Source organism: Ranitomeya variabilis, chromosome 4 (assembly GCF_051348905.1).
Source record: "Ranitomeya variabilis isolate aRanVar5 chromosome 4, aRanVar5.hap1, whole genome shotgun sequence".
NCBI classification, from domain to species: domain Eukaryota; kingdom Metazoa; phylum Chordata; class Amphibia; order Anura; family Dendrobatidae; genus Ranitomeya; species Ranitomeya variabilis.
Window position 1 is genome coordinate 103,841,478 of NC_135235.1, and position 15,245 is coordinate 103,856,722.

The 15,245-nt window shown below is 41.9% G+C and overlaps 1 protein-coding gene across 1 annotated transcript in view; it reads right to left on the bottom strand.

The window, feature by feature from the left end:
- Nucleotides 1–5,889: 5,889 nt before the first annotated feature.
- VPS26A (VPS26 retromer complex component A) overlaps nt 5,890–15,245 on the bottom strand; it is a 37,649-nt gene continuing 28,293 nt past the window's right edge. The window contains exons 8-9 of the mRNA XM_077259009.1: nt 11,482–11,624; nt 5,890–6,474 (exon numbers count right to left, since the gene is read on the bottom strand). Coding sequence (XP_077115124.1) covers nt 6,364–6,474; nt 11,482–11,624 — 254 coding nt within the window. The 3' untranslated portion in view covers nt 5,890–6,363. The remainder of the gene's footprint in view (nt 6,475–11,481; nt 11,625–15,245) is intronic.

The following is a 15,245-nucleotide window of genomic DNA, read 5'->3' on the forward strand; positions in this document are numbered from 1 at the left end:
TAACCAGGCTGGCTGCAGGTTTATGTGCAACACTTTTTGCTTTCGATTTTTCCTCTTCACCTTCCAAGAGCTCTAACTTTTGTTCTGTCCCATAGGGTTGTATCACAGCTTGTGCATTCTTGGGCAAACTCTAGTTATTAACATTGCTATTTTGGGTACATATGATTTGCTATTTTTTTTAGAGAAGTGACTAAAACCCAATCCTGCCATTTTCATTTTTTTCCTCATTTTTAGCATTTGCCATATGGTATATATTTTTTAAGTCATTTACATGCACAGCAATACCAAATGTTAGATTTTTCTTTACATTAGAGTAAAAGGGAAGTAATTAAATATATATTTAAATATAAACGTTTGCAAATTCATAATCCATAGGGAAAATTATGCAATCACTTAACCACTTATACACTAATATTGCAGTGTGTTGTAAAATTACCTATCTCCTACACTTACAGGTGTATAACATGGCAGGCATAGGGTCCTTAAAAAGGAACTGGTCACCAGAGGGATTTTAAAAAAATAAATAAATCACTAAACCTGCAGATATGGGGTTAATCTGCAGGTCAATAGCGCTACTAACCTGCCTGGCGTCCGTACTTAGCAGAACTCTGCGTGGAGAAAATAAATTTTATTACCCCTTGGTTTCAGTCGCCACTCTGATTATACAAAGCAGCAGCTCTAAGGCTTCTTTTGCACATACCGTGTTTTTTGCAGGCCGTATCGCCGCAATTTTCACAGTCTGCCGCAATAACATACCACAAAAAAACTTGCGGATCGCCGTTTATCAAGCTTCCAATACTATGGAAGTAGTATTGGAGAAAAAAAAACAGTGTTCCGCAAAACTGGAAGTCACGGTGCACCGCAAAAACAAGCTTCCGTTATTTTTGCGGCCGGCCGTGTCCGTAAGCCGAGAAAAAGATCGAAACATAAGATAAAACGTCAAGACTGGGCCAAGAAATATCTAAGGGTACGTGTCCACGGTCAGGATGGCCGGCGGTATCGCCGGAGCCGCTCGGTGCTAAGCCCCGCCCCCTTTCTGGGACGCGATGATGCCGGATGTGTTAACTGTACACATCCGGGATCATCGCACCCTCGCATAGCGCCCTGTGATATTACTTGCGTCGCCGCAGGTAGCACGGACATGCTGCGATCTGAAAAGACGCGCAGCATGTCCGGAGTCGCAGGGAAGTCGGATGCGTGTTTCCACGCATAGTGGACACGGGATTTCATAAAATCCCCTCCACTATGCTGGAACATCTGGACGCTGCGTGTTTGACGCTGCAGCTCTGCGCAGCGTCAAACAAGCAGCGTTTACTGACCGTGGAAACATACCCTTAAGACTTACTTTTTGAAGGTTTTATGGACTGATGAAATGAGAGTGACTCTTGATGGGCCAGAGGCTGGATCAGTAAAGGGCAGAGGGCTCCACTCCTACTCAGACTCCAGCAAGGTGGAGGTGGCGTACTGGTATGGTCTGGGATCATCAAAGATGAACTTGTGGGACCTTTTCGGGTTGAGGATGGAATGAAGCTCAACTCCCAGACCTACTGCCAGTTTCTGGAAGACAACTTCTTCAAGCAGTGGTACAGGAAGAAGTCGGTATCATTCAAGAAAAACATGATTTTCATGCAGGACAATGTTCCATCACATGCCTCCAACTACTCCACAGCGTGGCTGGCCAGTAAAGGTCTCAAAGAAGAAAAAATAATGACATGGCCCCCTTGTTCACCTGATCTGAACCCCATAGAGAACCTGTGGTCCCTCATAAAATGTGAGATCTACAGGGAGGGAAAACGGTCCACCTCTCGGAACAGTGTCTGGGAGGCTGTGGCGGCTGCTGCACGCAATGTTGGTCGTAAACAGATCAAGCAACTGACAGAATCTATGGATGGAAGGCTGCTGAGTGTCATCATAAAGAAAGGTGGCTATATTGGTCACTCATTTTTTGAGGTTTTGTCATGTCAGAAATGTTTATTTCTAAATTTTGTGCAGTTATATTGGTTTACCTGGTGAAAATAAACAAGTGAGATAGGAATACATTTGGTTTTTATTAAGTTGCCTAATAATTCTGCACAGTAATAGTTACCTGCGCAAACATATCCTCCTAAGATAGACAAATCTAAAAAAAAAAAAAACACTCCAAATTCCAAAAATATTAAAGCTTTGACATTTATGAGTCTTTAAGGCTGATTGAGAACCTAGTTGTTGATCAATAATAAAAATAATCCTCTAAAATACAACTTGCCTAATAATTCTGCACGCAGTGTATATTTTACAATACAAGTCAATGAAAAAGCTTTGAAAGGATGACTAAGTTTATTCAAGTTTCTTGCCAAGAAATCACCAGTTACAAAAAAAAAAAAAAATAACTTGGTAAGATCACACGCCTGAAAAAGACATTGAGAAAGGCCCTTGTGGAGGTGTTCTGTTCCAGTTTCACAATTCTCTAACTCATGTCTTCCTAAAAACTCCCTCATTGTGTTCCCTTAAACATTATGGAGTCAATTCATTAAGACTGGCGTTTTGTACGGTAGCCTTAATGAAGGCACTGCTGGAATAAAATGCGTCCAATTCATTGAGGTACATCTTACAACTATTGTGTGCCATTGTCCGAAATGTTACTCCAGGCAGACTGAAGTACATTTGTGTCGTCAATTTTGATTTGCCAGATGGGCTTTACCACGCCTTGTGCCTCCACAGCTCTGTCCACTTGAGGCCGGTTTCACACGTCAGTGGCTCCGGTACGTGAGGTGACAGTTTCCTCACGTACCGGAGACACTGACACACGTAGACACATTAAAATCAATGTGTCTCTGCACATGTCAGCGTGTTTTCACGGACCGTGTGTCCGTTTGGAAAACACGGAGACATGTCAGTGTTCGTGGGAGCGCACGGATTACACGGACCCATTACAAAGGATTACACCACCCTATGGGAGGTGGAGCCGCATATTCATCAACTGTAATGAGCGGCAGGCACCACGTGACCGCTCATACAGGAGAAGCTGCGGGGTGGAGAGCAAGCGTCGAGGGAGGCGGGTATTTTAATGCCGGCGGCCGGGCGCACAGGGGGTGGGAGCGGGGAGGATGCCCTAAAGTTTATTTTAAACACAAAAAAACAAAAAAAAAAAAGATTTTTCATCCCTTCTCCCCAGCGAGCGCTGGAGAGAACGGATGAATGGCGGCATCAGCACCATGCTGGGGGGACAGCGCTTACTGTAGCGCTGTCTCTCCTGCACGGTCCGTGTGGTACCCAGGCGGCACACGGCTGCCACACGTGTACCACACGGATGGCCTACGTGAGCTCACGGACACACGGACAACTCCGGTACCGATTTTTCCGGTACCGGAATTATCTGGACGTGTGAGACTGGCCTTAGCAGAGCTGGCTGGGACTGGCTTATAAAAATTTACTTAAAAAAATTAAATCAAAAAACAAAAATGTTGCACAACTTCCAGTTGTGCAAAGATGTTGTGACATTTGAAAACATTTTACATTAGCACACACATTGGGTCTGATCCATGTGCTTTTTTGTATATTAAAAAGACCACTTGGCGTTTGTAATATATTTTATTTAAGGAGTATTTTCCCTCAAAACATGAAGATATAAAATACTTTAACAATATAATAAAGCAGTTTATATACACTAAATGTGAAAAGTATACTGAAATTTTTTAACCAATTAATAGAAAAGAAAATACAGAGCTACATATATAGTGACATTATGCCTTAGAACTAAAAATATGATTCTAACAATCTACAAAATGTTTTAAATTAATAAGGATATCTTACAGAGAACATACAGATGTAAGCAGAGTTACGTTTATGTTGTAGGTGCCTAGATAACTGCACAGAAGATGCCATAACCTGTAACAATGGTGTACTAGACAAAGCGATTTTGGTTATCGCACACTTGCTGCAGTAATCTGTACACTGGTGTCTATTCCCTGTATAGCTGTAGCAGTAATTATACATCAGGTACCCTTATATACTGGATTAGAATTTGTGATGCTTTTTTTCAGCTAAAAAACAGCAAATTCAAAGAGCAAAGCCAAACCAGGAACACATGGTAACGAGAAGACTGGTTCATTTTCAGCAGCAGACGAGGAATAATCCTAAGCGTAAAATATAATTTCACCTATAACATTTGTTATTTTAGATTTTTGGAGGTCGTGTCATGAATAAAAAAACTCATATCCAGGTGCCTGGTTATGAAACTCCTACATTGAGAATGCCCATTTAGGACCCTCTTAAGATTAGCAGATTGGGGGCTTCCATGGCAAAATCAGCAGTTTGCCAGGCGTGCCAGAAGCAGAACACAAGGCAATCGGTGAATTGCTGCCAAAGGCCACTTTGTTGAGAATTAAACCGTACTCAGACTAGTTGAACTGTAAAGTCTAACTTTAGCTATTAACTAAATTCTGGTTTGAGTACAGATATAGAAGCTAACAAAAAAAAAAGTTATAAATTGGTGATCCAGCATTGACTACTGTGGTCCTCCCATGTTTGCTTACATGTGATCAGCGTGTTTCTGCTGCAGACAATCAGCGATCGGAGCAGTGATGACTACTGTGCAGCATGTGACCGCTGAGGCAGTGTGTATTGGCCGCTTGAAACCAAAGACTGGGAGGACAGCAAGTATTGGTCCATGGCAATTGAACACTAGCTGTTGGCTTGTCCCACCATTTACTGTTTTTGGTGTATGTTAATGGGGTTTTCCAAAGTGTCACTTGTGCAAAAGGAGGCAAGAGGTACTACTGATATTGTGTTGACAGTGGCCTGCGAGCGATCAGCAAGTCTTGTTCACTCATCCAATTAAAATAGGACATGTGCTCAATACTTGCCGGCTCGGAAGAAGCAATCAATGCAACACCAGCAGCGCCTCTCACCTTCCAGAGCGGCAAGGCGCTGGATGAAATCCTGTGCTGTGATCAGCTCAATAAGGAGATTCCTCTATGAAAAAAAAAATGTGAGTAGTGGGTGGACAAGCCTATTTAAAAATCACACAATTGTTGCTTTTCTAAATGCTTCTCCAGTGTAGGTGCGCAGAAGATCTGGCTATTTCGCGAGTATTTAATTGTACCCTCAAAGTTTTCAGAGTGAATTTTCAGCTATAGTTTTAAGCAGCTTAAAGAGATTTTACCTTTTGCAAACTGTAAAACTTAATGGTAACCTTATTACCTGAAATCAAGTCTGTCAGCCCCTAATACACAATTACTCAGCAATGATCCAACAGCAGTTGGGGAACCATAAGGCTGTGTGCACACGTTCAGGGTTTTTCGCATTTTTTTTCCACAATAAAAACGCATACATATGCATCCCATCATTTATAATGCATTCCGCAGTTTTTGTGCATATGTTGCACTTTTTTCCACAAAAAAAAAAACGCATCGCGGTAAAAAACACAGCATGTTCATTAATTTTGCGGATTTTTTTTTGCGGATTTCCCACTATATTATTGCATCCCAGAACCTCCGGAAAAAAACGTGAGAAAAACGCATGCGGATTTCTTGCAGAAAATGTCCGGTTTTGTTCAGGAAATTTCTGCAAGAAATCCTGACGTGTGCACATAGCATAAAGGTCTCATGTATTGCCTTTGTCCAAAGTGATGGCTTCATATCTTTTACCGACATGGTTACTGAAGGTGTGGTTGGATGTGCACATAGAAAGGAACAAAAACAAACAAACAAACAAAAAAAGAATGTATACATCTTCAAAGCCTATGGATAATATGAACAGCAAATTATATTTTGTCTAATGATTTCTAATCTTATTCCTACTGTATGTTATGCAAGCCAGTATACATAAAAAAAATAAGTGGCCACAAGTGAAAGACAATAGAAGGCAAATGGGACGGGGGCAAAAATAAAAATAACGCATACACAGTAATGTCTTCAAAATGTTTAATAAAGCCTTCATTTCTAAAGTGAATCCTATGAATTTTGGGATGATTCACAGTAATCTGAGACCTGCCTTTTCAAAACAAACAGGTGGATTTGCAGCAAGATGAACAATGCAATAAGTGTTTATGAAGACGCACACACAGAATAAGGCCCGGGTTTCAATGGACACCAGCCTACATGCATGAGAATACAGTAAGACGTATGATTTAGCTTGATGCATGTTCCAAATGCAGAATCCCAAAATTAAAAATTAAATGAGTTATATAAAATGCTAGTCTGAGAAAGGTCCAGTGTTTCGGCAAAAGCACTTGGTATTTATATATGTACAAGTGGAATTACATACAGACCCGCAGAATGTTTAGTGTGGTACAATGAACAGCAGTGTCAGATGAAGGAAGACGATCTGGTGGAGGTTTGGCCTATCTGGTTCTGTCCTTCATCTGTTGTGGGGTACACACGTCTAAATCTCAGGTTCCTCAGCTGAAGCTTGAGGATCAGGGCCTTCATATCGTTGATGAAAATTAGTTCTTTTCCTTATCTTCTCAGGGGCTTTTCTCCACAAAATGATCTCCTGTTAAAATGTTCAGCAAAACGAAATATGAACATTGAAGTTTTCAGATGTGAAGTCTATATGTTGTCCCCTAAAGGGAGCCTAGCTGCACAAAATGACTGTTGAAACAAAGCACAGGCGCTCATTGTACCCTTGGCGCAGCCAAACAGATCTCCGCCCTCCTAAGGCTCCTGTAAAGCCAGAGCTGTCAATCAAGGAAGAGGAAGTCTGAGAATTGAAAAACAGAAGTCGGAAATTGCACCGAGTGCTTGTGCGTGGTTTGAGTAGTAATTTTGTGCTGACAAATTCAATTTAAAAAGCAAGATACAAATCAGATTAAGAATTTGCTAAATTCTCAAGAGCCCGTCCCGATGTACTGGACGCCAACTGCATGATGGTCAGTGGTACAGGTGCTGACAACAGTTTGGGTATGGGCCTGACTAACAGGACGCTTACATGATGCATGCAGAGTGCTGGACAGCATATACCTGGAGGGGCAATTTAAAGAGGACCTTCCACCAAATGTTTCATGTGTAACTGGAAACCATAGTGGCTGCAGAGCAGAATAAAGCTTTTTTTTTTCCTCCTCTCCATATCAGAGATATTAACTAAAATTAACTGTCTAAGTTCCAAACAGTTTGATTGCCAATAAGTCCAAATGAGCATCTCCAAAGAGATTCCGCTTGGGGCGTGTACTATAACTGCTTTAAAGGGGTATTCCTATCTCCAAGATACTATCACAATAGGTTGAAGTGTGATAATAAAATTACCAAATGCCTACAATTAGAAATGTAGTATAGTATTTCTGATTTGCCATGTCTTTTCCCTCCTGTGCAGGCATTGCAGGATCTTGGGTAGCCATGGGTACGACCACCAATTGTCACTATCAGTGGTCGTAAGCATGGATGGAAATGAGGGAAAAGTATAGTTTTTCAGATTTGCTATATTTCTAATAGGAGCTATTGGCTAATAATATTATTACACCTTCTACATATTGGGAGAGGATCTTGAAGATGGGAATACCCCTTTAAGGCAGTTAATCACACTCCGGTCTGTGCTTTCCCCAGTGTGTTGTTGCTTGATTAGGAGATTGGTTGGCAGTAGATAAAGGAATAGGTATGCACCTCCACTAAAATCTCCATGGAAATGCCCATATGAGCTATCAAAAAAAAATTAACCCCCATCTTCCCCCCTTCCTTCTCAGAAACAGGGCCAATCTTTGTGCTGTGTCTTTAACATTGCAGCTTATCCAAATTAACGGGAAACTTCAATCTAAGTCATCTCATAGATAAGGCTGGTGAAAAGAAGAGGGGCCTTTTCTCTTGGGAATAAATATGGGCAACCCCGAACGGTCACTGTCTGGGCCTGACCGCCGAACACAGATTTTTTGCTGAGAGAGAAGTTTCTTGGCCGCTCGGGTATCCATTATTACATAGTTACATAGTTATTGAGGTTGAAGGAAGACTGTAAGTCCATCTAGTACAACCCATAGCCTAACCTAACATGCCCTAACATGTTGATCCAGAGGAAGGCAAAAAAAAAACATGTGGCAAAGAGTAACTCCACCATGGGGAAAAAAATTCCTTCCCGACTCCACATACGGCAATCAGACTAGTTCCCTGGATCAACGCCTTATCAAGGAATCTAGTGTATATACCCTGTAATATTATACTTTTCCAGAAAGGTATCCAGTCCCCTCTTAAATTTAAGTAATGAATCACTCATTACAACATCATACGGCAGAGAGTTCCATAGTCTCACTGCTCTTACAGTAAAGAATCCGCGTCTGTTATTATGCTTAAACCTTCTTTCCTCCAGATGTAGAGGATGCCCCCTTGTCCCTGTCTCAGGTCTATGATCAAAAAGATCATCAGAAAGGTCTTTGTACTGTCCCCTCATATATTTATACATTAAAATAAGATCACCCCTTAGTCTTCGTTTTTCCAAACTAAATAGCCCCAAGTGTAATAACCTATCTTGGTATTGCAGACCCCCCAGTCCTCTAATAACCTTGGTCGCTCTTCTCTGCACCCGCTCCAGTTCAGCTATGTCTTTCTTATACACCGGAGACCAGAACTGTGCACAGTATTCTAAGTGTGGTCGAACTAGTGACTTGTATAGAGGTAAAATTATGTTCTCCTCATGAGCATCTATGCCTCTTTTAATACATCCCATTATTTTATTTGCCTTTGTAGCAGCTGCCTGACACTGGCCACTGAATATGAGTCTGTCATCCACCCATACACCCAGGTCTTTTTCATTGATGGTTTTGCCCAGAGTTTTAGAATTAAGCATATAGTTATACATCTTATTACTTCTACCCAAGTGCATGACCTTACATTTATCCCCATTAAAGTTCATTTGCCATTTATCAGCCCAAGCTTCTAGTTTACATAAATCATCCTGTAATATAAAATTGTCCTCCCCTGTATTGATTACCCTACAGAGTTTAGTGTCATCTGCAAATATTGAAATTCTACTCTGAATGCCCCCTACAAGGTCATTAATAAATATGTTAAAAAGAAGAGGGCCCAATACTAACCCCTGTGGTACCCCACTGCTAACCGTGACCCAGTCCGAGTGTGCTCCATTAATAACCACCCTTTGTTTCCTATCCCTGAGCCAGCTCTCAACCCACTTACACATATTTTCCCCTATCCCCATTACTCTCATTTTATGTATCAACCTTTTGTGTGGCACCGTATCAAAAGCTTTGGAAAAGTCCATATACACTACGTCCACTGGGTTCCCTTGGTCCAGTCCGGAACTTACCTCTTCATAGAAGCTGAAATTAGTCTGACATGAACGGTCCCTAGTAAACCCGTGCTGATACTGGGTCATGAGGTTATTCCTCTTCAGATACTCCAGTATAGTATCCCTTAGAATGCCCTCCAGGATTTTACCCACAGTAGAGGTTAAACTTACTGGCCTATAATTACCGAGTTCAGTTTTTGCCCCTTTTTTGAATATTGGCACCACATTTGCTATACGCCAGTCCTGTGGTACAGACCCTGTTATTATGGACTCTTTAAAGATTAAAAATAATGGTCTATCAATGACTGTACTTAGTTCCTGCAGTACTCGGGGGTGTATCCCATCCGGGCCCGGAGATTTGTCAATTTTAGTGATTTTTAGACGCCGCTGTACTTCCTGCTGGGTTAAGCAGGTGACATTTAATGGGGAATTTTTATCACTAGTCATATTGGCTGCCATGGGATTTTCTTTTGTAAATACTTATGAAAAAAAGTCATTTAGCAGATTGGCTTTTTCCTCATCCTCATCCACCATTTCACCCAGACTATTTTTAAGGGGGCCAACACTATCATTTTTTAGTTTCTTACTATTTATATAGTTAAAGAATATTTTGGGATTATTTTTACTCTCTCTGGCAATGAGTCTCTCTGTCTCAATCTTTGCTGCCTTGATTTGATTTTTACAGAATTTATTTAATTTTCTGTATTTATTTAATGCCTCATCACTACCTACTTCCTTTAATTCTCTAAATGCTTTCTTTTTGTTCCTTATTGCGCCCCTAACAGCTCTATTTAGCCATATTGGTTTCCTCCTATTTCTAGTATGTTTATTCCCATACAGTATATACTGTGCACAGGTCCTATCCAGGATGCTAATGAACGTCTCCCATTTTCTTTGTGTATTTTTGTGTCTCAGGATATCGTCCCAGTTAATTGCACCAAGATCATCTCTCATCCGTTGGAAATTTGCCCTCCTGAAGTTTAGTGTCCTTGTCACCCCCCTACTACCCATCTTATTAAAGGTTACATGAAAACTTATTATTTTATGATCACTATTCCCCAAGTGACCCCCAACCCTTATATTTGATATGCGGTCTGGCCTGTTGGTTAATATTAGGTCTAGCAGTGCCCCCCTCCTTGTTGGGTCCTGAACCAGCTGTGAAAGGTAATTGTCTCTCATAGTTGTCAAAAACCGATTACCTTTGCTGGAACTGCAGGTTTCTGTTCCCCAATCTATTTCAGGGTAGTTGAAGTCCCCCATAATAATGACTTCTCCTTGAGTCGCAGCTTCATCTATTTGCTTTACGAGGATATTCTCCATTGCTTCCATTATTTTTGGAGATTTATAACAAACCCCTATCAGTAATTTATTATTTTTTCCCCCTCCCCTTATCTCCACCCACAGGGACTCCACATTTTCATTAAATTCACCTATATTATCACGCAGGATGGGTTTTAAGGAAGATTTTACATATAGACACACCCCTCCCCCTCGCTTATCTGTACGGTCATTTCTGAACAGGCTATAGCCCTGCAAGTTAACAGCCCATTATTTTCAATTTGGTTCGGTTTCTGGTGAAAGTAAACCGAACTTTCTAAAAAGTTCTGGACAGGTGCCAGAACTTCCAGCGGTCCACCCACCCCTACTTGTGAACAAGCGCTGCAACTATACATTCCCACATGGCCTACACTATTCACACATTGAGGGGAAGTTGTAGGAGGTTTGATGCTGATAGGAGAGGGCGGACATTTCAAAGAGTGCAAACTGGCCACATGATTTTTGTGCAATCCAACTAGAACTCTACTTGAAGAATCAGGCCACCAGATTTCGGCCCTGCATTGTCTGCATGCAGCACCCCAACATGGGACTGTACCCTTAATGCTTGTGCTGCATGAAGAGACCCATGAACCATTTGTGTTGTGCTCAAGTACATGTACTCTGATAATTCAAGTTACCCTACGCTTAGTAACCATTATCTCAGTTCACAAAAATACTCAAAAGGGGTCAGCAAAAGCCTCTTAGTGGCTACGAGCCACATCCATCCTACCTTTAGACTCTTGAAGGTTATCATTATTTATTGCAAATATTGTATATTGACATTTTCATTTCAAATATTAAATATTTCACCACCACAGTGTTAATGCAGGGAAAACACAATGCACTGAATGTGAAAGGTGCACCTCATTAGGAAGCAGAAGTGAGAACAGCAAGAGAGTCTCATTCACTTCACTAATTCTTATTAAAGCAACTGCACCGGAGAATGCCAAAAGCTACCTGTTGTTTGAAATATCTTCTGTCTTCCTCATCCACAAGGACCAAGTTCAAGAAATATCTCACAGAAAACTTTTTGTTTACGTCTCTCATGGTGGGAGTGGGGTCATAACCAGCAAGGAACAGCCGGATGGGAATAGACTCTCCTGCAAAGTTACAGAAAAAAGACAATCGTAGTCAAAAGTCCCAATCTTAGAACTGGAATGCAACAAGTAAATGGGCATACTTTAAAATGAATTGTAGTGGATAGGATATTCAAGATGCCGACCATTCCTCACTCCTCCAGAATCAAGCTTGGCTATGTATCTGAGGAAGAGGATAGGACGTTCACGAAACCTCGAATAAAGGATGCAATTCTTCTGAACTCTGTGGTTCCCTTGCTTCATTCTGGAGGAGTGCGGAATGGTTGGCATCTTGAATATCCTATCCAGCACTTCTTGAAGATCCGTCGTGGGTCCGGTGCCATCTGCAGCCCTCCCATCATACTCTGTATATGTGTTATGCATACTCAACTTGTAAAAGGTGAGCATTTTACCTTGCAGCAAACTAATTGTTAATTTGGTAGCTGCGCTATTGCGCCCCTCTCTTTACCGTTAAAATGAATTGTGCATGAGACTAAGCATTGTACAGGATCAATGGCAACTATACTACTCTGCATGCTCTATGTCTCATTACAAAAATATTAAAGAAGCACTCCTCCCTCCTCCCATCAAAATTTCTATCCCCTTAATATATTGCAGTCACCATATTATATAACACTCTGTACTTCCAATTGCTCATTTTACCTTCTACGCAGCTAATTCTTCTCTTCCATTAGGTCTATGACATCACGTGATTAAAAACTGACTAGGTGAATCTTTCTACGCTCTATGTAGAAACTGGAGGTCAATTTCCCTTTATGAGTCATAAGTCACTGCAAAAGTCCCTGGCAGGGGTAGGAGGGAGCAGTTGGGTCAGGGGTTGAGGGTAATGATTTCTGCAGGGACAAGAGACTTCCCGTTTCCACATGGAGCAGAGAAAAGAAGAATTATCTGTGAAGAAAGGCAAAATGAGCAATTGTAAGTACACAGTGCTACATAATGTGGGGATTGCTATATATTAGGTGGATAAAAACACTGATGGAGGAGGGCTTCTTTAACCCCTTCATGACCTTGGGATTTTCCGTTTTTCTGTGTTCGTTTTTCACTCCCCTCCTTCCCAGAGCCATAACTTTTTTATTTTTCCGTCAATATGGCCATGTGAGGGCTTATTTTTTGCGGGACGAGTTGTACTTTTGAACGACATCATTGGTTTTACCATGTCGTGTACTAGAAAACGGGAAAAAAATTCCAAGTGCGGTGAAATTGCAAAAAAAAGTGCAGTCCCACACTTGTTTTTGTTTGGCTTTTCTAGGTTCACTAAATGCTAAAACTGACCTGCCATTATGATTCCAGGTCAGTACGAGTTCATAGACACCTAACATGACTAGGTTATTTATTTTTTATGTAAGTGGTGAAAAAAAATTCCAAACTTTGCTAAAAAAAAAAAATAAAAAATTGTGCCATTTTCCGATATTCGTAGCGTCTCCATTTTTCATGATCTGGGGTCGGTTGAGGGCTTATTTTTTGCGTGCCGAGCTGGCGGTTTTAATGATACCATTTCGGTGCAGATACGTTCTTTTGATCGCCCGTTATTGCATTTTAATGCAATGTCGCGGCGACCAAAAAAACGTAATTCTGGCGTTTCGAATTTTTTTCTCGCTACGCTGTTTAGTGATCAGGTTAATGCTTTTTTTTGATAGTTCGCGCGATTCTGAACGCGGCGATACCAAATATGTGTAGGTTTGATTTTTTTTATTGATTTATTTTGATTGGGGTGAAAGGGGGGTGATTTAAACTTTTATATTTTTTTCACATTTTTTTTTTTTACTTTTGCCATGCTTCTATAGGAGGCTAGAAGCTGGCACAACACGATCGGCTCTGCTACATAGCAGCGATCTGATGTTCGCTGCTATGTAGAAGAAATGCAGGTGTGCTGTGAGCGCCGACCACAGGGTGACGCTCACAGCTACCGTGGATCAGTATCCATAGAGGTCTCAAGGACCTCTATGGTTACAATGCTGAAGCATTGCCGACCTCCGATCATGTGACGGGGGTCGGCGATGCCGTCATTTCCGGCCGCCCGGCCGGAAGTGCAGGTTAAATGCCGCTGTCTGCGTTTGACAGCGGCATTTAACTAGTTAATAGGCGCAGGCAGATCGCGATTCTGCCCGGGCCTATTACGGGCACATGTCAGCTGTTCAAAACAGCTGACATGTCCCGGCTTTGATGCGGGCTCACCGCCGGAGCCCGCATCAAAGCGGGGCTTCTGACCTCGGACGTACTATCCTGTCCGAGGTCAGAAAGGGGTTAAAATCATAAAAGGCACAAAAAGAAGCGTAAACCTTTTTATCCAAGAAAAGTATCAGCAGACTTAGAAAAATGGTCAGAAGGGTCCCTAATGCCTCTTCTAAAGGACCTGAATTTCTAGCAAATGTGAGATCGCAACTTATGACCGAGCACCCACCTCACCACCAGAGCTGCTGCAACCCCCTCCCCCCCCCATAACCTAATGTCTCCTTCCCCATTGCCTTGTAGAATGAAACCCACAAAGGCAGTGTCCTCTCCCCTCTGCACCAGTCTGTCATTGTAGTTTCGCTGTAATTTATATTTGCGTTTTGCATGTAACCCCTTCTCATGTACAGCACCTTGGAATCAACGGTGCTCTAAAAAGAAATATAGTGCTCTCACATCAAAGGAGGGTTGTGGGAACCAGCTCTGTATACCAGGATCTCATAACCCAGAAGATCGGTCCTGACTTTTGCTAATCAGTGTTATTCATTTAAAAAAAGAAAAAAAAAAAAAAAGAAGAAGAAGAAGAATTGAGGCTGCCCACTCTTCTTAAATACATTTAATTAGCAAGTCACAGTTGTGTTATCTGGAGAAGTGTTTACTATAGAATTAAAATTGCTGCCACCTTATTACCTTGACAAAAACCAGAGATTGTTAGGACAGAAGCTTGTGAGCTTGTGCAGTAGGTAGCTCCTCTGCTGTGACCTGGAGACAATTTTATTGTTATTCAGATAGACATGGTGGACACAGCAGTGTGAGCAGTCACTTTCCTCAGGACCCCTGGTATCTCCAGTATTAGATCAGATAAACAGGGTGGACAGCAGTGTGAGCAGTCACTTTCCTCAGGACCCCTGGTATCTCCAGTATTAGATCAGATAAACAGGGTGGACACAGTAGTGTGAGCAGTCACTTTCCTCAGGACCCCTGGTATCTCCAGTATTAGATCAGATAGGCATGGTGGACACAGTAGTGTGAGCAGTCACTTTCCTCAGGACCCCTGGTATCTCCAGTATCAGATCAAATAAACAGGGTGGACAGCAGTGTGAACAGCCTCTTACCTCCTCAGTACCCTTGGTATCTCCAGTATTAGATCAGATAGACAGGGAGGACACAGCAGTGTGAGCAGCCACTTCCCTCAGGACCCCTGGTATCTCCAATATTAGATCAGATAAACAGGGAGGACAGCAGTGTCAGCAGCCACCTCTTACCACCTCAGTACCCCTGGTTCTCTAGTATTACATCAGATAGACAGGGTGGACACAGCAATGTGAGCAGCCACTTCCCTCAGTACCCCTGGTATCTCTAGTACCATTTGTGGAGCACATTGTCCTATATATGTAGGAGGGCAGCACTTCCTACTGCACAGGCTTCTGTCATAACAATGTAGGAAAGGTTTCT